Genomic DNA, 25,885 nt, shown 5'->3' on the forward strand with positions numbered 1-25,885 from the left:
CATCTAAACCAAAAAAAAACCCAATAGTATAAACTACGCTACAGTACACAAGTAAAACAGTAGAACATGACATAAAATACCATGGAGCAAGACCTGCAGTTCAGCTTATTGAGAGTTCAGAGTCTCAAATCGGGAGAATAAAGGATAAGAACTGTCTGACAGGATGCTTAATGCTTTATCTCTTGTCCTGACACTTCACTCAGCTTCAGTAGTACATAGAGATGTTCATGGTCCCCAGAGGATGAATCCTATGACTTTGGTGATCCCCTGACTCTGACTATTTAGAGTGAAATGTCTCGACAACTATTGAATCACAGAGTCGCTAGTGTGACTGTAGACACCCTTTTTAACATTTTATAAGTTGTAACTAATGGCTTTATTATGGGTTGATAAATCATTTATTATGGTTTAGAGTCAGTTATAAAAGGAGCTTTGGGGTTGCCAGGTTGTGACTGGTGTTTATCCTCCTCCAGCATGACACTTGTATCATCCTTTTTAACTTTTTATAGACGCTGATGATCCATTTACTCAATCCAATTCTTATTATGAATGATGGGTTCTCACATAAACACGCAATTTTTGTGCCAAAATTAGAAAAGTGAACATCATCGGTTTCTATATTTGTGATTATGTTGCTTTTGTTTGAAGTAGGCGAGGCTCACACTGGAAACGGCGATGTCACACATTTCCCTTCAGCTTATCAGAGTTTAGCAAGATGTGAATCAAAATGTAATGACTGTTGTTGGGGTCGTATGCTTATGTTGCCAGGCAACTGACAATTATATTTGATCAAACAACACCCACACAGTGCTGATGAGGACGATCAGCTGAGTGTTTGATTGATAGACTGATTTTTCTAAACTTTAACTCTGATTGGTGTTTATCTAGTCATGAATTGTTCATGTTTATAGAGACTTATGATTTGAAACTTCAGTTTTCGGGGGCTTTAAATGCATCATGAAAACCACAAAAACGACCTCTGACCTTCTGCAAAAGAGCTGCAATGCATCTGAACCAGAAGCCATTTATAACTGCATGTTGATTGAATGAAATACTGAATGTTGTTAAAACATTTTATTAATGACTCATTAATTGTAATAACGGCAGACTTATTGGCTTATTAGAAAGTAAAAAATTTATGACCTTTAACTAATCTGCAGAATTGATGACGTATAATAGAAAAAATTAGACCCATTAGCCTTTATTGATGAAGAGGAGATAACAGAAAAAGTCTTTTTTAACAACCTGACAAAAAGTTGTTGTTATTAATGGTTTATACTTGATATATTAAGCTTTAGTAAATGTTTTTATTAACCATTAATAAAACCAGCTAGTTAAATCTTATAAACCCTTTAATAAAGGCTGACTTATTAGAAAATGTTACCAATTTTTTCCTTCTCAGACAAAGTTTAAACAATGATTCATTAACTATAGTTCATTTTGTAAGTATTTTGTATGTTATATACAGTATATTAGTATATCAGAGTAAAACCTGGATTCCTGTAATAGAGGTCCCTTTAAATATGTATGAGGTGGACAGGCACAACACTATCAGACAAAAAGTAAAAGCCAAAAGTAAATTCAGAGACAGTCCATCTCAGTCACCCACTCCTCCTAAACAAAACGTGTTTAGAAGCAGTTCACCCAGCCCTCCCTGCTCTCAGCACGATCCCGATCTCCCTCTGAGCCCTGGGGACCTGGTATTGATCGGTGCCTCGTAGGTAGTGATTGGACATGAGTGGATAATTTCCTTTGCTGCATTAGAGTCCATTACTGGCCCGCTCCCCGGAAAGCGATAGACATCCTCAAAAGAAAAAAAAAAAAAAAAAAAGAAGAGAAGATTCTTCTTGGAAAAGCAGTCTCCTCTGACAAATGATTTGCTGGCTGAGGCTCCTCGAACTTTATTATCGGGTCCATTTGGAGCTTGATAATAAGATCCTGGACAACAGCAAAGGAGGTCAGGTCAACAAATTAGACATTTTGTGTCCCTCTCTAAAGCCTTGAACAGTGGCCAGTTTTAAGGATGCTGCGTAGGTTCAGCAACAGTCCAATTACTATAAAAAGAGGTTTAATCTATATTTTTAATAATTTACGCCTTTCAGCAAATCCCCAGTTTAGATTTAACCTGTACTGTGAGATTGGTCTTCCCTCGTCCATTGAGCTTTGTGGTTTAAAAGGCTTTTTGAGGAGGAGAAGAAGAAGAAGAGTGTTTGTTATGCTGGTCAGATATCAGGGATTTCAACTAGCAACCTTCTCATCATAAGATCCATTCTCTTATATTCTCGCTATTCTTCTTAGTATCCTTGTTTTTTTAAGTTTTAAGCAGGCGAAGCTCTTTTTGTCTGATGCTGTGAACATCCAGTTCATCCATCCAGATGTTGCACTGTGGATTAATTTGTTTGAAATGTCTATTTTAAACTTGATTTACTGTGTGTGAAACATTTAAAATCTGTTGTGAATACAGATGGAAGTAATACTCCAGATTATAGGCTGTGGACTCTATTTCCTTTTGTAACTAAAAGCTAATTAAAAAAAGCTCTTTTGTTTAAAAAAAAAATCTAGACCACAGAGGTATTGTGCTGCTCCAGTTAATGCCCATTAGTCCAGTAGTCTTTTGATTACAACTGTTGTGGAGCTAGAATAATTTCACATCCATCTGGGCTCTTAGAATATAAAAATATCAAACTTCTGTTACTTCTACAGCATCTGTAGTTTATGGTTTTTCACTTTATCTTTATTTGAATCCCCATTATTTTCCACAAAATGGTCACTAGTCTTCCTATTGTCCACACAACAGATTTATTACTGTACTGTATTTTATGTCTATCTACAGTATAACAGTTATATAATTCAGTGTAGGAGATGGAGGTTTTCAGAATGATAGCTGGTCCGATTCTTTATTTAATCATAAAGAAATCTGAAGAAATATTTAACTAAACGAATCTTCAGTTCATGCCGACCTTCTTCAAGGACTTAAGTGTGGTGCTGGACCCCAGTTTTAGAACCTCCAATTTAAGCTTTTAGCCCAAATTAAATGTAGATTACACAAACAAGAACAGCTGTTTTACTGCTGAAAGGAAGAATCAATAAATTAACTCAACTGACAGGAAAATAAGCAGTGAATATTTTAATTAATGACCTGAAGAACTATTTGATTATCATGTACAAATACTAAATATTTGCTGGTTACAGCTTCTTAATTTTGAATATTGAGAAGTTAATCTACTCAATTAATCTAAAAAATAATCGGTAAATTGATTGATTATAAAATTATTGTAGGACCTCCCTACAAAACCATATTTAGAAAACAGACAATAAAACAGATTTATTGATCAAACTACAGTAAAATGATTTGGACGATGCAGTGTTTTGCTCAAAAGCACTAGCTTTATTGGCTTTTAAACGGTGGTCTTTTTTTATCCAATGACCACGCTGCTGCTATGTAACCGCCAGCTTCTGTCAGGGTAGTGAGAGGAGAAGCAGGAGGAGGAGTAAAAATCTAGCTTTTCAGGGTGGCAGGGAGTCCTGTCATGAAGACATGTAGTAATTCTCTCAGAGACCCCTGTGGCCACTGAAAAGGCCCTTAAAAGCCCACAAAAGAAACTTTCCAATTATGTCAGGGACCCCCATCATTACCCATGTAACCTCTAAAGAAACACTTTTACCCCCTGGAACGCCTAAAGTAGCAAGAACCCTTAAAAGAAACTCTGTGACCTTTTCTAGGACACAAACGATCTATTAAAGACTCCCTAAAGAAACCCCAAACCATATTTAAGAACAATAAGTACACCTAAATTGTATTTATTTTATTACATTTAAGTGAAATTTTATCAAACCACCCCCTTTATGGACCCCTTAATTCGTCAACCACACATTCAGAGATCCACAGCCTTTGTTTGAGAGGTAATGGCTCTGTCATTCATAGGCAAAGATGCCTCTTCAAAATTCACAGAGGTTTGATAATGATGGTGTTTGTAACCCAGCAGGTTACAGGGAAGGTGCTGCGGGTCGCCACATCTCACCACATAAAGTATTCTCTGTGGCAGGGAGACAGACTGCTGCTGCTGCTTTGTGATGTGATGCAGCTCATCTCTTTCTTACTGTGCAGAAGTAGTGCGTGCATGGGTCTGGAAAGTTATCTCCTCCATCATATTAATGGGATAATAATGTGATTGATTGCTCATCTCCCCGGGGAAATGGTCTTTTTTGCTTCCTGAGAGTGCAAGACTCATCAGGAGGACTTGCAGCTGACTTGGAATGATTCTTGCTCAAGAGCTCCTCAGCAGGGTCACTAATCGGCCACATCAGAGGAGGGGAGGAGGAGGAGGGGGTGGGGGTGTGTGAGCCCGGGTTGTCCCCTTTGGAGGACGGCCTTTCTTACTCTAACGCTGCGCAGTAGCTGTCAGGTTTCTCGGTGGGGACTAAACAGGCGGAGGAGGAAAAGAAGAGGAAGAGGGGGAATCCGGCGCTTCAGGACGGCTGAGTCCCGTTGCGATGCATGGATGCTGCTTGGAAATGCTCCCCGGGTCTCCGGAGCGCATGAGGCGGTTCCAGCCGACCGACTGCCCGCAGCACCGGGGGCATCCGGCCGCTGATCCGCAGCTCTGCCAGGCTGCCACACCGTAGGTTCGGCTACAGGAGGACGGATCGGTTCGGTACGACATCCACGGAGCGGAGGCACATCCGCCGACGGCGCCGTGATCTGATCTGGAAGCCCGAAGGCTGCATTACATCCCTGCGTCGCAGCGGTGGTGGATACTGTGTGAGCTGTCGGGTGGCATCTATGCAATTTTATTTCGACTTTTCATTGTATTATGAGCACAGAGGAGGGAGAGGCGGGTCCAGTTTGTGGGGAGGAGAGGAAGGAAGAACCGCAGGAAGGCACCACCATCTCCCACCGCCACACCTGGGAGGAAGGCGGACCACGCGGCTCCCAAGGACATCCGCACCCCGATGATGAGGACGAGGCAGAGGAGGAAGAGGGCCGGGATGCATGTGGGGGGAACGAAGGGAATTTCAACGAGGAGAACAACGAGGAGAATTTTTCCAGTGAGGATGGGGCGGTCGGGGGCAGATCATGCAAGGCGCAGGCGATGCATTCAAACTGCAGCAGTGAAACCTGCATCCCCACTCCCAGCTGCCGGATCTGCTTCCAAGGCGCAGAGCAGGTAAATGTACCAACATGCAGGTGAAGCCATTAACATGTCTGATGTCATCGTGTTGAGCTGCTCTGGCTCTGGCATTAGCTCTATTTGTGTAAATGGTGAAAGTTGCATTAAATTGAAGATGAAGATACAGTCCTCACAGTACCGGATCCTGATTGGTTGACAGCAGCAGCACCTCTAATTAAATAAAAGGTAAACCTGCAATGGAAGTTGTTTTTTTTTTTTTTTGTTTTTTTTGTTTTTTTGCGGGGTGGACAGAGAGCCAATCGGATCAAACTGTAACAATTTAAACAAAAACATCAATGTTATTTAATTGTCATATAAAAGTTTCACACATGGCAGAATGGGATGTCATTCCTCACAGGACCAGATGATAAAACATAAAGTAAACCATAGGACACATGTGACAGTATAGAGAAAAGTGAAATTTAACAAGGAGCCTTTAACTGTGCTGCAGTGACTTCAGCACCATGGACAGCGCTTGCATCAGCAGTTTTAAAAGTGAGCCTGGGGGACCTCCAGGGGTCCTTGAGGAGCCTCCAAGGGGTTCAGAGCATAATGAGGACTTATTTTACTATCTGCTGTAACAGCTGAGTTATATAACAATTATGTCATTGCTGACAGAGAGTCAGAGGTTGTGGACAAACAGACAACAGTACAAGAGACAACAGTACAAGAAGTGGCACTGATATAGATTTTTTTCACATTTACATGAGCATGAAATGCAGGTTTAGGTGCTGAATCCAGAGCAGTTCTGAGAACAGGACATACCAGTTAACTGCATTAAAAGGTGTCCAACTCTTTGTAGTTTTTTTTGAAAATTTTAAAATTAATCAATTAGTCAATGGACAGTAAATTAATTTATTATTAAACCATTTTGATATTTTTAAATTGATCATCGTTGTTTTGTTTTTTCTTGCCAGCAAAATAGATTTTTTCATCAATTTGGGCTCTGGGTAATTGTGTTGGGCAATTTTTCTGCTTTTTTTTTTTTTTTTCTTTTTGATATAATTGACTAAACAATTATTTGGGAAATAATCACCAAATTCATTGATAATGGTAGTAATCATTAGATGCAGCTCTATCAACTGATGCCATTTTTTTAATGGAGCCAACCTGAAGTTCACAAGATTCAGGTATAAATCTAATAATATATCATTATGCAGTATCAGTAAAGCTGAAACCACAGGAAGCTAAAGGGAGTGTGACCCGTAACCACATGAACCTCCATGGACACAGTTCTTGTATCTTGTCAATGAAATGACCAAACTTGGGTTACTGTTTTTGTTGAATGGTGAAATCTTTAAATGTAACAGCATTATTCCAAATGTATGTGTTAAATCTGATCTTTCAAAGAATTTGATTTATAACATTGTATGTTCTGACATTAATTTATTCCTCATTTTGCTGATTAACCATGTAAAGGATCCCTGGAGGTCCCAAAACCTCACTTTAGGAACCACTGACTTGCGTTACACAATAACAACTTGTACTACAGTAAAAAAAATAAAGTTGCCTATGAATGAAAAGGATAAATTAATATGGAACAACAATTCAAAATTAAATCAGCTTGCATAAATGCCCACAGCTAAAATCAGTTTGTGCTTGTTGAACAATTTCAGCACCATGGACAGAGCTTCAAAAGGTCAGCAGTACGACATCAATAAATGTTGATTTCCTGCAGGCTAAAATGTCTTGTTTGTTAAGATTTGTCCTTCATAAGTTGCTCTTGTTCCCAAAATAGTTAAATTATGAGCAGATTTCCATTTTAGATATTATTCTTATCCTCAGTGACTTAAACTGTAGTTTAGAGCTAACAAATAAGCATCTATCTGAAGTTCACTTGTTGCACACACCTCCAAAAGCTTTACTGTCCTAAACTGGACTGTTTTGTTTGGTTTCCCAGGTAAATAAATGCCCCTGATCAATTAAAACTTGGCCAATCAAGTTACATCTGCATCCATTTTAGCTTAATGCACTCCAGCAGAAAAATACATGTAATTTCTTCTTCTTTTTCCTTTTTTGATGATTGACTATTGGAAGAGCTGAACTAAAGACCAAAGAATTCAAGTATACCTGTACAGCTACAATAACATTATTATTAGGATCATTTAGTGATGGATTAAAAAAAATATCATGGCTTATTTTAGCAAAACTTGAGCCATGTTTTCCTTGTTTTGTCAGTCATAAGCAAATGTCATGTGACCATCAGCATGAAAATTCAGCTCTTATTTCAGTGGTTCAGGTTAGATGCAGATGAACTTTTTAGTCTTGAAATTAGATTGTGTTTATTTCCATGCAAATATCTAAATTCCCTTACATATGTCTCATTGACACATGTTTTTCTTGTTGTAATCTTGTTAAAAGTCATCTTGTTATAATGCACTTACAGTGTAAGTGATGGGGGACAAAATCCACAGTCCTCCTTCTGTACAAAAATGTATTTAAAAGTTTATTTGAAGCCAATATGAAGCTTCAGCGTCCAAATGATTCAAATCAAGTCAATATCTTTCAAAGTTAAAGTCTTTTTAGTGCCAAAGTTCCTTTTTTTGTTTTTGTCCTTCCCCTACAGCTGAACAGTAAAACACTTCTCCGTCGAGACCGAAAAAGAAAGAATTCTCAACTAAAAAGACTAACTGTCGAAGATATTCACTTGATTTGACTAACTCAGATTTTTTAAGCGTCATTTCAGCTTCAGATAAACTTTTAAATATATTTTTGCCCAAAACAAGGACTGTGGATTTTGTCTCCCCCATCATTTACATTATAAGCACATTATAATGTTCTGTTGATGGTCAGTATGAACAGGAGGAATGATGACAGCAGGAAAAACCTGTTTCAGTGTTCGTTTGGGCTCCTGACAATGTGTTTTAAGACTAGTCTTACGATACCAGACAATCAGACTGCAGCTGCACTGCTTTGAAAAGAAGCATTTTGACACCACTCCATCAGTGACTTGAGAGCACGTTTTGTGTTTTTGACAGCTGATATGAAATATCTGATCATACAAAGTAGAGCAGCAGCAGTTGAATTTGTTCTGTAATGGACATGAAGGTGTTAATGATCTGTAAAGAATTCAAATAACTTTCCTTTGTAAATTCTATTTATTTGACTGCTTTGTCAAGTTAAACAAAACAGCTTTACAATTTACATTTAATTTATTAATTAAAGTTGCTGTAAAACAGTTTCATCAGTTTGAGTTCAGAGGACAATTTAACTGTCCTGTAATGCTCTAAATGAAATTAAAGATTTATCCACTCTGACAAGATAGATTTGTCAGAAGCACTCTCCATTATTAAAATTGTCAAAAATGTTAATAATATAAACCATGAAAAAAAAGAAAAAAATTTGGTCCCAGCCCAAATCCAGATTTAAAAAATTCAGCTTTGTCTAAGCCTTTTCTAATCCTGTCATTGATGCTACATTTTCTTCCCAATCACTCCATCTTTACTTTTCATAATTTATATTTGATGGTATGGCTGAAAGTTTATATTTTCAGTTGTGACTTTCAGTATTTAATTCAAACTGATGTTTTGTTGTGCCAAATTCAAGAAAACGTAGTAAGGCGAGTTTATTTGTGTACCATCTTTTAAACACTGAGGCAATTTAAAGCATGTTGAGTGAGGTGAAGAAACAGATTAAAAAAACGAACGAATAAAATCAATCAGACTAGAATAAAATGTTGGTACTGATAAGAGCATTATTCTTATTAGGGTGGAAACAGCATTAATGACAGATGTGTTTTATTTCTGTGGTAGAGTCAGCTCAAGTTAAAAATCCTCCCGTAGAAAACTAAAGTAATACTGGTCAGTTGTGCAGTCAATAAACAATGAAACAAACTGCATCACATCCGTCATATCACACGTGGATGACAAAGACTGAACCAAAATCTATTTATAATAAGTATCATCCCCAAGTGATGCATCCGTCTAACTGTCTGCACGTCTTCCTGGAGGCGGATGGACAGAAGTGGACCTGCAGGGACAAATGGACACTCTGTCCACCCATCTCTGAAATCTGACACTCCGCAGGCCTATTTGCCTCGTGACAGCGAGCCTCGATGAGGGACGATTCATCCCTGCTGGAGCTTAAGGGAAAGAGAGGAGTCAAGGCAGTATAAATGCCTAAGTGAATATCCTGTCTTCTGAACGTGGGCTTTAGCCTATTAGCAGAGCTAATCTAATAGCTCTGCCTCCGGGTCCAGACTGATATTTGATTTTGATACAAGTCCCGCAGGCTGGCCAAGCTCACCAGTTATCAAGAAGACTGTAAAACAGAAATTTGACACTTTAAATATTCATGTCCGAGCAGAGAGAGTGAGAATGAGATCTCATTTAACACCGGGAAAAAAAAAGAGCATCAATGGATTGCCATTGTGAATTTTAATCAAATATGTTTCAGAATGACCTTTAGAAACCAGCGCTGCTTCATTCACAAAAATGTGCAAGAAAGTGACTACAGTTTAAGAGCTTGACAGTTTACATTCATCACTACTCATCAAAACTCAAAAAATGATTTTTCTAATCCTACATTGTTTATGTCCACATTTACTGGCTTACAGTCTTCTTCCTTTCTGCCTTTGTTGGTGCATTGCTGTGTTTCTCAGCACATTACAGCCAGCAGTAGATCAGTGGAATAGTGTGAAATGATTTGTAGGACTGTATATCTGTGTGCATGATGCAAACAAAACGGGGACCCACTCATAAAAAACTGCTTCATATCATTACTAGAGGTCAAAGACTCCACAGGGAACCTTTAATTTTGGAAACAGCAGATAACGATCCAACTCAAGGTCCACTTACACGCTTGCTCTCAAGCTTTCAATCATGTCACAAGATCTTTATCAGCAGATGGAGTTTGCTCAGTTGTGATGAAAATGCAGATGTTCAAATCTTTCATCATTTTGAGCAATTTTTTAGGACTTCTCATCCTTGTTGGCTTCAGATTTGAGCTTGACAGTTCAAAGAAATGTCCTTGTGACGGCTGGTCAGAGGGCATCGCTTGCCCTCTTACTCCCGCTGAGTTGTACCATTCAGTGAATGTGAGCAGCTAAGGGTGATGGTGCATTCCTCAGTGAAGTGTTCCTGAATAACTGAGGATAAAAACTAAAAAACACATTTGACAGCTGCTGCCAACAATGATGAAAAGTCGTAAAAGTGTCAGATGATGGAAAGTTTGAAGACCTACGGTTCCATGTCAAAAGAGTAAACTTAATCTGGTAAGAAGGATGAATTTGAGTTGAGACCTTTTGTCAATTATAACAGTTTTTTGACAATATAGTCGTAAAGCTGCTGTAATTGATATTTTTGACTTAAGACCCCAAGACCCCATTTGATGCTACTTTAGACCTCTCTCCACTACATTTCAGAGAAAAATATTGTACTTTCTACTCCACTTAATTTATTTGACAGCTTTAGTTACCTTTCAGATGAAGATTTGACACAATGGATAATATGAAATATATTTCAGTAACTGTTCAAATGATCCAATATTTCACCAAAAATTAAAGATTAAAGGAAAGGTCCAAAAACTGAAACTTTTTTTTCTTTCCTCTCCTGTTAATCATCTCACGACCCCTCAGATTTATCTGGTGACCCTTTGGAGGGGCCCGACTCCCAGGTTGGGAACCATTGGAATAAACTAGCTAACTGTATATAAAGTAGTTGAAACTAGCTCCACCTCCAACAGCTACAACAGTAACATGCTGCTCTAACACTGATGCTTCACTATTAATAATCTAATGATGTCATATATAACAATATATCAGTCAGAGGGACCAAACCACTACTTTAACTGCAATACTTTAACCACATCAAGCTCATAATACTTATGTACTTTTACAGTAGTAGGATTTTTCAGGCAGGACTTTTACTAGTAATGGAGTATTTTTACATTGTTGTATTGCTAGTTTTACCTAAGTAACGGATCTAAATATTTCTTCCACCACTGGTATTGGCACATATCCAATGTGTCAGTGTTGTATTTACAGCTTGTTTCTGCTGCTCCCCAAATGGCTTTTTTTGGGGGGGGGGTTCAGTTGCACTGCAGCTAACCACTGATGAAGACCGTGAGATTTGATTGAAGGCTCCAGGAAAAGTTAGTAATTGGACCTTGGGGCAAGATTATTGTGTGAAATTACTATTTTCAAGGTGAAGAAAGAACTTTCTTGCTCAGTGTTACGGTGTTATCTACAACCGTCAACTGAAGCTTGTTGACCTTCTCATAGACTCCAGAATCCATTGGCCTTCATAGGTCTAAAATAAGTGAATTGAATTCATTAAATGCCCCCTTAGAGAATTCAGAAACATATTAAAATAGTCCTTGATGTTGGTTTTATTAATCACGGCTTCAGTGGATAGCTGACCTGCGTCAGTTCATTCAAGCGGAGGCCTCTGAGGTCCTTTTAAACCCACAAGGTTAATATGACATGATGAAAAATGAGCTCCCTGACCACTGACCTTAATATACTATTAATATGCCATTCACAACTGAGCTGGCAGGTCAAAGCTACAGTAATGGCTGCTTGAGGAATGCCTCGAGCAAGAAAAAAACCCCATCAGAACAAATAGATTTGGCTGCAGTGATTAATGACATGCTGCATCCCGTCGTTAATATCCGCAAGTGTTGTAGCTTTGAGAGATGATCATTGATCTGAGCGATGCTGGCAAAGGCCTCTGGTGAACAAGTCGTGCGTTTTCTTTGATGTTTAAGCTGGTGGGAGAAAAAGGCCAAGGTGAGGCATGAAAACAAGGGTTTCTAGACGATGGGAAAGTCGACACCTAGACAGTGAAAATGAAATGTACACTTAATATTAGGAAGACGGTTTTGATATTGACCCCAAAGCAGATAGTTTCTCTCTATTCCTGGAGAGATTTTGAGGTTTAATCTGTAACTGATGCTACAGGGCATGGTCAAAATTATAAAAACACCGACAAGATATGAGTATCAAGTAGCTAGTATAGCCACCATCTCTTCCATATTACATTAACTGTACAACCTTACAGGAAGACAGCAGTAAATACAGAAACAGTGAAGTTGAGAATACAAGTTTTCAATTTGAAAGGAGTAAAAGCTATAATATTATATACCATAGATGTATTCATGTTGATATCACATTGACCACTGCTTGTCGTTCTGTTCTTCTTTGACTTTTGCCCTCTGTGTGGTCTCCAGGGCGACTTGCTGAACCCGTGTCGGTGTGACGGCTCAGTGCGCTACACCCACCAGCACTGCCTGCTGAAGTGGATCAGTGAGAGAGGCTGCTGGACCTGCGAGCTCTGCTGCTACCGTTTCCATGTCATCGCCATCAACATGAAGAGACCGTGGCAGGTAAAATGCTGGTTTTTACACTTCAAGTTCGATTTAGAAACAGCAGCCTTTTTTAGTTTGAAATGAAATGGGCTGCTGTGGTGTTTGGACGACTGAATGAATGGCGTCAAGAACCAGCACATTAAGACACACCTATGTAGCTTTGTATCAGTAAAATATTGGCCACAATATAAATATCTTAATATGGCATTCATCATAACAAAAGTGTCTAGAAATGAAAGCCACAATTGTAATTTATATGTAAAAATAAAAAAGAAAGAATTAGCAAGTAGTTACTAAAGGGGATCTTGTGTGCTGTTCTATGGTGTTCTGATGTCAGATGTTAAACATGATTAAGGTTCCAAAACTTGAGGTGAAAATATGTAGAAATGCTGCCTGTAAGACAAAAACCAGGGTTTCAACCTGCTCTGAATTCTCCGTTTGCAAAGATTCTTCACGGATTCCCACAAACGGCCGTCCATTCAGTTGCCTTTGTTGCTAAGGAATTTACCATGGGTTGTTCTCGTTGTTCACTTGCATTCGGGCTCGAACATGTACGGATATATTTGACAGTTTCCATTTTTAGTAAAGAACAAGAAAATAAGTGAAATTTAGAAATTTAGAAGAAATTAAGTTTGTTTACTTAGCCTCTGGAGCTGGAGGAAGCTTCCTGAAGCTGACCAATCAGAACAGAGTGGGCTCATCAGGAGGAGGGGAACCTTACAGAGACAGGAGCTAAAACAGCCTGTTTCAGACAGAGGCTGAACTGAGGGGCTGCATAAAGAGCAAGTATAAGATAAATAAGCAGTTTTTTTTTAACCGTGAATCATGCAGAAATATTCCAGTTGAGCCCAAGAATATAAATATACACCTGGCAATGTGCGTCCCCTTTAAGACAACGAATAATAGTATTAAAGAAAATGAAAAAAAAATATTCTACTTGCAATGAGAGTTTATAGGGAAACAGGTTAGAGGGGGGATTTAAGATTCTTAATTTTAGGGATGTTAACAGTATTTTGTTTAGTGGTTGACTTAAATTTGCAAATGACAACAAGTCCTCAAAACAAAACACTGAAATAACTCACTTGAGTTTTCTGATCTGATGCCGTTAAAACCAGGATGACATTGTCAGTACCCTTTTTAAACTGTTACAAAAGGTTGCTACAAAAAAAATTGATACAGTATGAATGAATGTTTTCTGAACTGCCACCTTTATGTCTCAGTTTAGTCATCTAAAAGTTGGTTAAGGAGAGGGGAACAGATGGTTGTCATAGTTAAAGAAAGAAATGTAGGTGGGGATTTACTTTATAAACTCACAGCTCAGTGTACATGGATATATATTCATTAAAAATCAAGTTCTCTTCTTCCTGGAAAACCTTCTCTTCAGATTGTAGTTTAAGTGCCTGTCGAACGATGTGGCAACAAACTGCAGCCATTAAATTCTCACTGGCTTTTTTACTGCTGTCTACAGCCATAAACCTTTGAGGTTACAGTTTTCTCCTGCAGAGCGTGCTCTCTAAATTCTTATGGAGGCATTAACAAGAGATTGTTTTTATAATCTCAGATGTATTGACCGACCAGCTGGATTTATGCTCAGAAATATTCACAGCTTCTCTGGTGGAGGAAAACAGCCACACACAGCTGAACTGGCAAAAAAATTTAACCCACCTGCTTCTGTCAGAGCAGTTCATTCAGAAATGTTTGCTTAAGTTCAACTTTAATACTCAAATATACTGTAGTGCACCAACTTTATTATTATGTCAATTTTCTGTCTTTGCCCTCTGAATAAATGTTTTTCATAACAGCTTAAAATGGTAATTTTTGTATATGATTCATGCTCATAAAATGTAGAACAAGTGAGCCGAGCAAGCTGTTATGTCACGGTTTTAAGTAAAAATCAAATCAAATTTTGTCTCACACACGCACAAAAATCAGGTATATTTATACTATGTAACTATGTATACTGTTTTATTTTACAAAAGACTACCTGGAACAAAAAGTTCAAACTTATGGTCGATCTAGCAGCATGGCTGCAGAGCTTCAGCAGGAAGAAAATACAGTGCGTTCTTCATGAAAACTTTTTTTTTTTGGCCAGAGCTGATCACTCAGGAACAAACATCTCTTAGAAAACCAAAACCAAAGATGCTTTAAGTCATCCCATTATATGATATGTACACATACAGACTCAGTTTCCTTTAAGGATAAATACAATCAACTGATCTATTAACAATTATCGTGTGTGTATCCAAAGCCTGATATATCTTATTCCTCTGTGCCGTAGACCTCCGTTGTTGTCCAAAAACTATTAAAAACACATTGATGAGTCACAAAGCTGCATGTTCTTTCATCATGAAGAGTTTGGGCTCATTAGTTTGTTTAGAAACAGCTCCAAAGACTAATAACAGCGATCACGTTTTCACTCTCCAGAGAGTAGTTCCATGCAAGGCAGAGAGTAGTTTTACAGAGCTTTGCTAGCTTGTTGTGCTACATATCACAACCTATTGACTTTGTAAGTCATGCAAAGATATTCCAGTAGAGCCACAGAATCTAAACATAGACCTGGTAATGTGTATATGCCCCCCTTAAAATGATGGCCCACCCTATTACAATGAAAAAGCTACATCTGGAGTTATATAGTGAACGTTTAGTTTCAAGAAACCGCAGAAATAACGATGGTTAGTTTGGTATCTTGAGGCGAATGTAGAAGTGACTGTGAACCTGCTGAGTGTTTCTGTTTCCTCTTTAGGACTCTGCTGTCAGTTTGGAGGCTTAAAATATCTGCATTCTGGATCATTTCTTTTACTGAGGAACACTCAGGTCTTTTCAAATCTGTTCACTCCAGATGGGACTTGAGTCATTGGCAGAGTGAACAAACACACAGCTGAGGCTCTACTTTCTGTCCACACAGTCTGCCTAAAGTCTTTTCTCCTGTAACAAGCACTCTGCAGCCTCACAATCTTCCACTCAGCATCAAAAATGTTCTGTTTCCAAGTTGTTTTCAGCTAATTTATTCTGTGCTTTCTTGTTCTCTTGTCCTCTACTCTCCTATTTCTCATTTTCTCTTGTTATTGATTTGACTCTGGCACACAGATTTTTCCCCCAAACAGCTTCTCCCTCCTCCTGTCCTCCTCCTTTACATTCTTCATAGCCTCTTCCCACTTCTTTTTGGCCTCCCTCATCTCCCTTTTGGAGATTTTCTCATGCCTGTAGCAGGTTTTCAGGGCAGTGTGGAAATGCCTGGTCATGATTTTGCGTTCCCGGCCTCTCACATAACCTGTCCTGTTTTGGCTGATGTGGTTTTCCAGGCTGGTGACTGCCTGAAGGACAGAGAGACGACATGGTCTGTAGCTACGAGACAAGGTTTTTCGGTGGCAGTAAATCTGTTTTACTGACTACTTAAACCTGTAAGAAATGATCTTTTTGGGCACTCCTGCCAATTCCTGAGAAAAATCTCTGGCTGTTTTGTGGCTAAACGCTCAGCTATGTTCACCAGCTAGTTGTTAACTTTGTCTACAGTTTGGTGCCGAGCAGGTAGTGTACAGTGGGATTTTAGTCAGTCAGTTTAAATGCTTTAATTACCAAAAACTAAAAAAAACATCCACCTACATTGCATGGGGTCTCAGTTAACATCTGCATGGCTCCACAGCCATTCAGGAGGGCTATATTATTATTATTAGTAGTAGTAGTAGTAGTGGTAGTATTTATAAGTAGGAAAATCTGTTTTCTGATTTCGGTGAACTGATCCCTTAAACGGCAACAACACCTTCAAACACACATCTACTTATCCTCATAATTATGTGGCTGTTTGTGTGTGTGTGTGTGTGTGTGTGTGTGTGTGTGTGTGTGTGTGTGTGTGTGTGTGTGTGTGTGTATGTGTGTGTGTGTTTGTGTTTTCTTACCTGTAGCATCCTGTGGGTGGCGCTGCTCAGCAATTTACCCCAGTTGAATGACAGTCTGCCCCACAGGGTTTGTGCCTTCACAGACAGACATAAAGACATCTAATCATTCAGATTTAATCATTTATCACAAATACTACCAACACTAAAGATACTACTACAGTAATTACTACTGCTGTTACCACTCTGGCCGATATTTAAATTGATCTTAACATCATAAAACGAGAGGAATCAAAACATGTTTGTTATTTTTAGACACTTTTCATGCAGAATAATTGGGGATTACTTCTACACCAAAAGTGCTCAAATGAAAAGAAGAATTCCATTTCATAATGAAAATAATCATTAGTTGCAGCCCTAATTTATATAGTACCCAGCAGTATATAGTTTACTTGACCAGACTGGACTATCTATAACATTAATGATAACTTTTTGATAAGTACATTTGTATTGTTGCTAAACATCTGTACTATTTTGGATGCGGGACTTTTACTTCCAGTGGTGGGAGAAGTACTCAGATAAAAACACTATTACGAGTAAAAGTCATGCATTCAAATTTTTACTTAAAGTGCATCAAAATATACTTACACATTATGCAAAATGGCCCATTTCAGAATAATTATTTTTAATAGATTTTTATTGGATTATCGGATAATTATTAAGATAAGACTTTAATGATCACTGTGGGGGAATTAACAAGCTACTGAACAATATGTAAAGTAATCTGAACCTATAATAACACATCATAATATGTTTATTATGTGTTATTAATCTGAATATGCAAAGTAACTAGTAACTCAAGTTGTTAAATAAATGTAGTGGAATAAAAAGTATACTATTCGCCTCTGAAATGTAGTGGAGTAGAAGTATAAAGCAACAGAAAATGAAAATACTTAAGTACAAGTACCTGAAAATTGTACTTGAGTAAATGTACTATGTTACTAAATTCCACCACTGTTTACTTGTAAGGAATATTTTAACATCACGTAAATGATCTGGATACTTCTTACTCTACCTGTGTCACTGCACCTGCAGCTAATGAAATGATTTGGTGAATGTGGTGGCGGTTAAATGCAGGTTTGAGTTATTTACTGATGACAAGAGACTGTCTGTCTTTACCATCTGTCTGAAGGATGCGTTGTCTGTGCGCCTCTCTCTCTTCACCCTGCACATGCGGCTTTTCCAAGTCTTAAACGACAGAGGCATGACGAGGAGGAGTTGAGTTAACTCTGCGCGGTCGTGCAGATAAATGAACGTTTGTAAAAGAGCGAAGTCCGCAGAGTGAATAAAGTTCCTTTGTGACGCTACAGAGTCCTTTGATGCGTCACCAGTGTTCTGTGATGCGTCAACTGACCTTCATAATGGTCAGTATGAACAGGAGGAATGATTATGGCAAGAAAAACCTATTTCAGTCTTCATTTGGGCACCTGACTGTTGTTTTAAGACAGACTTGAAAAATTGTGGACACGTCTTCAAGTGCAGCTCGCTTATAAGTATTTATAATTATTTATAATTATAAATATTCTACAGGCTAATTCAACAGTTTGACTTTGACTTTCCCCTTCACACTTTGTTTTTAAAGAGTTTCTGGACTTTATAGTCCCCTAAGTAACCTATATAAATAACCTCCATGTAAATAATAACTGGTGTTCTTAAATTATTAGGCTACCTTGTGCGAACATGATAATAACTTGTTCCAGGATTACCGGGACACCTATGCTGTATATCTCGGGTGCAAAATGACTGTTACTATAAAGTTACTATAGTTAGTGGCTAAAGTGTCTCAAAAATCTTGAGAAAAAAAAGCTAAGTGTGGAAAAAGACCTAAGGTAAAATAAATAAATTAGGCTATATTGTGCACACAGCGTCCGAACAAGATTTGTTTTAAATGTCAGGATTTGTTGGCTCTTACTTTATTCACGGCAGACAGATAGCATTGAACCAGGAAGCACTATATCAAAAAAAAAAATCTAAATCAAGTTTATTTATAAAGCACATTTGAAATAACCAGAGTTGACCAAAGTGCTGTACAATAAAATAACAAAAGTGAGTTAAAACAACATAACAAGGTAACAGCAAAAAAAACGAGTAGAGATGATATAACAATACTATCCCATAAATAAGTGATAGTAAAACATAAATCTTTAAGGACACTCAAAAGCTCAACAGACCATGTGGGTCTTAAATTTAGCCTTAGTGTCTGCAGAAGGGGAAAGTTTTGGGGCAGCTACAGCAAACGCCCAGTTGCCCCTCAACCTTGATCAAGGGACAGCCAGGAGCAGCTGGTCTAAGGATCTGAGAGATCTGGGGTTGGAAAGGGGTTAGAGGAGCTCAGAGATGTACTGAGGTGTCAGGCCATGTAAAGCTTTAAAAACAAATAAAAGGACCTTAAACTCAGTCCTATACTTGACTGGTAGCCAATGCAGGGACGCCAGTACAGGTGTGATGCTGTCTCTCTTCCTGGCACCAGTTAGCAGCCTAGCAGCAGCATTCTGCACCAGCTGTAAGTGAGACAAAGATGACTGGCTAATACCCAAAAAAAAGAGCACTGCAGTAATTCAGTCGAGAGGAAATCAAGGCAGTCTTCAAGTCATGAAATGAGAGCTTAAGTTTGGCGATGTTTCTTAGCTGGTAAAAAACAACCTTTGACAACAGAGTTAATTTGTTTGTTAAATTTTAAAGCTAGATCGAAAATGACACCAAGATTTCTGGCATGGGTATGAAGGTTAGGGGCCAGGAGCCCAAAGTGATTAGTGATATCCCCAATGGAGTTGGAGGGAACAAATAAAACTACTTCTGTCTTACAAGCATTTAACTGAAGACAGTTTTGTGCCATCCGATTTTTTATATACCAGTAACCAGTAAAATTTTCAAACCATAATAGTCAATTCCATTCCATCAGCTGCAGACTCTACATGTCTTGAGCATCATTTTATACATATTTCCTCCAAAATTCATACAGGTGACAGGAAACTTTGGATTCTCAACAATAATTTAGATAAGATGGATATAAAAAAAAAAAGATAAAGTTGGATTAGTTTTAAAAAGCTTGTTTTCTTGTACAAAGTGAGTTGCAGAGCCACCACAGGGACCAGCACAGTGCTGGGATGTGCCAATTTGGAAACCGAATGTGATAAAACAGCTTTTTTTTCTTGAGTGTTGATGTGCATCAATGCTGGGAAATAGGACAGTGGTGTGTCCTGACCACAGTGAAGTGTGTCAGTGCACTTGTTGCTTTTGCATACAAAGTCTTTAATCTTTTTCATGTATTGTTTCTTGTCTCTGTCTGCAGTGGCAGTCCATCACCATCACCCTGGTGGAGAAGGTGCAGATTATCGCGGTGTTTCTGGGCTCTCTCTTCCTGGTCGCCAGTATCTCCTGGCTGCTGTGGTCAGCCCTCAGCCCGCAGGCAGTCTGGCAGCGCCGTGACGTCCTGTTTCAGATCTGCTATGGCATGTACGGCTTCATGGACCTGGTCTGCGTAGGTGAGCCTGGGAATGATTCATGTAGAATGTAAAAACAAACAACTATCCTCTGGGGTCAATCATACATGAAGTATTTATCTGCTGTTGTGGCCTACAGGCCAAATACACAACTTGACATTGAAGTGACATATTTCCAGATGTTACGGAGATGTGTGATACCAGAAAATGTTTCAGTGATGGTAATGTCAGGCCTCTGTCAGTCCCTCAGAATGAAATGGTGAGGGCTGACATTCACTCTCACACTTAATTGTATGCAGCTCGACATTGTTCACTTTTATTTTACTTCATTCATTTATTTATCAGGGACAAGATTCATTAATTAACATTAGTATGAGGTAAATGTGTTAGATTTAGCCAAAAGGCTAATTTTCAGTTGCAGTCCTTTGTCAGACCAATGAAAAAACACACCAAAAAACTAAAAAGCATCAAAGCTTAAGAGGATAAAGGATAAATGAATAGAAACCTCATTACAACCATTACAGAACGGACACATACATGCACATAAAACAGTCAGAAACTGACAACAGGCGCAAAGACCAAACATCACAAAGAACTAGGAAACTATAATCTAGTCCATGTTTTCATTTGTTTCCTATCTGTGTAATGGAAAAAGGCGATTACACTTTTTTCTCTCTTTCTCTAGGCTTCATGACACAAAATCTAAAGCACAGATGGATCATAGCGTTAGCTCAGTCATTGAAGTAGAAGCTTTCATTAGCTAATTGGTTTTTCTTGCTTTATTCATGCCTCATATCAGCAGCTCATTTACAGGCTGCTTAGCTGCCTGCTGACTAACAATGTTCACTCATCTTAATACAAGTGTGCACAATACCCATTGTTATCCTTATAACCTTCCCCACCAGATCTTAACTGTACAACCATTTCCTATAAATTGTCAGTTCCTTTTCACCAGTTTCTCCTGGCTGAAATCTCATTGGTTAGACTAATCATATTGATATTAAGATCCCACAGACTATTTTACTTGTCTCAGATATGGGGACTTTATATTGTATTTGTTCACAAAAAAAAAGTTCATTACCCGTTTTTTTAAATGTATAGACTTAGAAAAACCTGAAATGAAAGCCAAAGTGTTACATATCTAGAACAGGAATTAAGAGTAAGTGCAGAACTTACTGTTAACTGGTGTTAGTCTAGAGAGAAGTGTATGCTTTGTTGCTTGCTATGATGAGGTAGCTGAGAGTGATTAAATGGCTGTCTCCTGGTGGGTTGAGCAGAATGCTGGTAATAGCAATATGCTGGCTAGCTTTACATGGTGTTAGCTGGTGATATTGTAGACAGCATGGATATGACTTGCTATAGAGGGTTGTGTTGTGTGGGTGCAGGTAAAGAGGGGGGGTGGTTCTAGGATGCTGGAACACACTGTTGAGCCTTCTCGGTGTCGTTTGCCCAACTCAACGGAACACCAGTTATTGAAAGGGTTGCCCACCTGATGATCGAGTAGACTTGCCCGCATTCTTATACTCATACACATAAGTTCACATTGAAACGATGTTCCTTTATTTGTTAGACAGGTCTAGTGACATATTAAAGAAACGTTTCTCATGCGAGAGGGGTTGCTAATTAGTGGCTATTGATAAGACTAGTGGAACCAGTAATGGTGGTTGGGCAACTGAGCAGACCATAGCATTGCTTATCCAGCCAGTTGGGTCAGCCACTGTAGGTTAGCCTGAGCAGATACAACATAGATATAAGGCTGCGTTATGCTGATGATTATCTGCTCTTTGCTAGGATTCAAGGATGCTTTAAAGGTTAGATAAAGTTTTCTGATATAACTCTTTGTAAGACTAGTGATGCTAGATAGGTTGGGATGATGGCAGCATTAAGATGATACTGCCTATCAAACCAGTGGGTCCAGTTACAGTAGTTTACACTGAGCAGATACATTGTAGATATAAGGCCGGGTTAAGCCACTGAGTATCTGCTCTTTGATGATGTCAGTTTGATGAGATCTAAAATGTAACAGTAATGTATCAGAGGATCAACATTTCCTTTAATGTGCCCACTTTTGTCCTTGTTACAGGCTTGATTGTCCATGAGGGGGCAGCAGTATACAACGTCTTCATGCGCTGGCGGGCCGTCAACCTCCACTGGGATGTGCAGAGCTACAACAAAGCGAAAGACATGGAGGAGACGAGCACTGGCCATTCCTCGTTGGGCCCCAGGACACTTTGGTTGCCTCTGGCCACCTTTGGACCCAACGGCCCCTTAAACTCCACCCAGCTGGGGCCACAGCCATGGACTTGCCTCTGCTTGGCCCCCTTCTGCCCCAGCCTGGTGCCCCGAAACAACCTCAGCCAGGACAGCGACTCAGGAGAGGTCGTTATTCGTGTAACATCGGTGTAACAATAGGCAGTATTTATGCAGGAACAAAACATCTGATGGTTTACATTTGGTGGTAAAAATCTGAGCTTCTCTGGGCAGTTTATAGAATTACACAGTCTGAGTTTTTTTTGCAGATTTTCTTGTTGCCAAATAATTTCCTAGTGAGTCAGAGTTGTTTGTTCGCTCTGGGGCCGGTCCTCAAAACAATATTAACAGTTAAAATAACTCTGATGTGTTGGCGTTGCCTTTTATACAGTCCAGATCGTAAGTATTTGGACAGTTACACATTCGGTTTGAAATAAAGTAATGCATACTACATTAAAGTGCCAAGTCTCAGCTTTAATTTGAATAGGTTTACACCAATATAGAAAGAACTGCTTTGAAGATATAACTCTTAACACAGTGTCCAAAGTTTAGGGGTTCAAACGTAATTGGATATTTGGTTACTAAATGTTTGTTGGGCAGCTGTGTGTCATTTCAACATTAGTTCAGCACAAAAGAGCTTACATGTGGCTCAGAGTTGACTGAGAGATGCCATTTAGATTGAAGTGGAGTTGTCTGTCAATATGAGGTGTAAAAAGGTGACAATGCAAGTGAAGTAGATAATAATGAGGCTAGAAAAAGCAAAAAGCAGAGATATCAGTTTACCAAAATCAACACTTGGGTACATTTCCAAAAAGCAGGTGTGCCCAGGAAAACTAGAGAATGGCAAACGAGGTGGTAGACCAAGGAGCACAAGTCTGGTAGACCGAGGAGCACAAGTCTGGTGGATGAGCAGAAATTCATTTGCATGGTGAAGAAAAAGCCCTTTATGACTGCACAGCAAGTCAAGAAACTTCATGACCAGAACCTCAGAGGATTTATCATAAGATGCAAATCCTTGGTAAGCCTCAAAAACAGAAATCTGATCATCAACCCTTATGTTGATATAAACCTACACAAAATGAAGTGGAGATTTGGCACTTTAATGTAGTATCCATTATTTGATTTTAAATTTAATGTGCTGAAGCACAGAGCCTGAAGAATGAAAAAAGTGTTACTGTGAAATACTTCAGGTCTGGACTGCATGTATAGACAGACATAAACCACACCCATCTCCACACTTTTGTTTTTCCAGAACCCTCGTGGCATATGGAAAAGAAGATAGGTGCAGGAGTTAAAAATACTGTGCATTGACAATATAGCACTAAATCCAATTAGTTTGGCTTTAATTACATTAAATGTGGACTTAGGCTGATTTAAGGCATTCATGCTTGTTTGCCTTTATCAGGCACTTCTGCATAATTTAGCACCAAGCTTTCAAAAAGTTTTACAACTTGGATGATGATGTGAATAAAAGTTAGAAAATGCTTATTAGGATGAATCCCACGTCATGAATGCAACATTTGTGCAGATTTGTACAAAGGCACATACTTCATATCTTGGTAAGACAGAGACCTCTCCGAAATCACATGCATGTATGTTGAGCCTGTCATGTTCCTCTAGAACTTCCCATGTTCATGTCACCACCTCCACTGAACCAGGCTATGTTGTTGGCTAGATGTAGCTATTTTTTTAAATATTGCGTCCATTGGCTGTTGGTGGATAAAAAACACAGACTAAAGCAAAACAAAAACTTCTTTGCGTCCAATCTTAACGCAACTTCAGGCTCAGCTTAGCATCTATCAGCTGCATCTCATCAGGCTCAGCTGTACTTGTTACTTTTAGCTTTATTTTGTTCAGCATTGAATATTATAATGCACACATTAACATGCTTACATAAAAACATCATGCAACATTTTAATATTAGCATGTTAACATGCTACTACTAGCACATTATTATACCTAGCATGTTGACATGATAATAGCATAATGTTTAGCATATTAAACATGCTAACACGGGGTAATTCTGGGCTTAGAATTGTACTGAAAGGGTGTACAGCTTTGAATTTACTAGTAAATCTTTCAAAAACTGAGAGCTTTGTATCTTTATCACTGTTTCTTGGGATAAATCTGCTTCATATTTTGTACAAAAAATATGCACTAATGGAGGACCAGATCCCAGCAAGCATTTGATGGACAAGGATGTAGAATTCAGTGATTCAGCAAGATAGCAAATGAGCACAAAACAAAAACTGATGTCAGAAAGATATTGAGGTTTCAGTTTAACACAATGCAGGCAGCAAATATGCACATATCTTAATGTCATTTTAACTTTATGTCTTCTAGTTTTCAGCATTGGCAAATGCTGGCATATCAACATCTGTTCAGTACCAGAATGTTTGCTGGGCTGCCACAAAGAATTGATCCTCAGATGATTTGTGCCGGTATAAATACAGCTGTTGAAAATTGTGGTTTTGATCTGTCTGTATGCCATTCTGTTGAGCTTCCAGGAGCCCTGTGGTGTTTGGGGTTGTGGGGTTGTGGGGTTTTGGGGTGGTGGGTGGGTTTGGGGCTCTGTTCTCGACCTCGGTCATTTGGGTCGTTAGATTTTTTTGGTGCCTTAGGAGGCTGGGTGACGACATTGCAATGTGCAGCACAGAAATGACTTGAATGTGACTTTTCCTGTTGGCTGTATTTCTATTTCTTTTGGATGTAACATGGATGTAATGTATAAAGAATATTTATATACACAGAGAGCAGTGTGGATTATTTGCCTGATTTCAAATTGAATTTGGCTGCATTTTGCTTTAAGGCTTTGCCAGGCAATAGCTCCAGGACAGCAGCAAGTGGCAACTGTTTGAGAACTACCCAGAAATCCCTTGAGATGACTAGGGCTGTAGTCAACCAAAGAAAATGTTGGTTGACTGAAATTGTACATAATCTTCAACTAATCAATTAGTCGCGCAGGTGGAGGGGGGGGGGGGGGGGGGGGGGGGGGGGGGGGTTAAAAATTGTTGGATGTTACGGGGCAGAGTAACATCAGCTACACATTTTTCGATTCACTATTTCTCTGTTTAGCGTCTTCAGGTTCGGCTAACCCATTGTTGCTAACTTTGGAGCTAAACTACTTTTTCAGCATTTGGGAAAATAACAGACGTGACTTTTCTTGGTCTTGAGAAGCTGCAGCATGTATTAACTGACACACTGTAGTCTGTACTGTACATTTACTGCCAGACTGACAACTTACTGCTAACCTTTTCCTCTGGTCTGCTTGCATTCACTGTCACTTTTCTGCCGCTCGCTCTTTCCCACTTGTTACGCACATATATTACGCGCTGCCCTATTCCTTAACAGAGTTATCTTACCAAGAGTTTCCCAGGCAACGACACAGGGGTTGACTCCCGTTTGGGAACAACACTGCACAGACGTTGGATTAATCCTGGAAGGCTATTGACGTAGCACTTTTCTCCTTATGAAAGTAACACAGTGATTATTTGACCAATGAGACTTTGGTCGGACGAGAGCATATCGACCAACTAGTCGACCAGGACACTGCAGCCCTAGAGATGACAACAGCAGCCTCTTCATGTTAAGGCTGATGGGTCAAGGGATGCAAAAGGAAGATGTTGGTGAGTCCAGTTTTATATTTATGTGGGACTAGCTTATTTTGCTGCTTTTTTAGATTAAAATTATTTTGTCATTCCTTTGATTTGCCTCTTCATGACAACAATCATAACAATAACAATAACAACAGCAATAGCCGGGGAAGAACACCATCAGGACTGCCAAGGACCGCGGCGAAGGCTCGGGCTACAAGCCAGGGTTT

At 39.0% G+C, this 25,885-nt stretch overlaps 1 protein-coding gene across 1 annotated transcript; it reads left to right on the forward strand.

Moving 5' to 3' along the window:
• Nucleotides 1-4,339: 4,339 nt before the first annotated feature.
• On the forward strand, nt 4,340-24,573 carry marchf11 (membrane-associated ring finger (C3HC4) 11). The gene is made up of 4 exons (XM_067606795.1): nt 4,340-5,168; nt 12,339-12,494; nt 19,662-19,854; nt 21,896-24,573. The coding sequence occupies exons 1-4, from the start codon at nt 4,815-4,817 to the stop codon at nt 22,216-22,218; spliced, it is 1,026 nt and encodes a 341-aa protein (XP_067462896.1). The 5' UTR covers nt 4,340-4,814; the 3' UTR covers nt 22,219-24,573.
• The last annotated feature ends 1,312 nt before the right edge of the window (nt 24,574-25,885 follow it).

Source organism: Thunnus thynnus, chromosome 12 (assembly GCF_963924715.1).
Source record: "Thunnus thynnus chromosome 12, fThuThy2.1, whole genome shotgun sequence".
NCBI classification, from domain to species: Eukaryota; Metazoa; Chordata; class Actinopteri; order Scombriformes; family Scombridae; genus Thunnus; species Thunnus thynnus.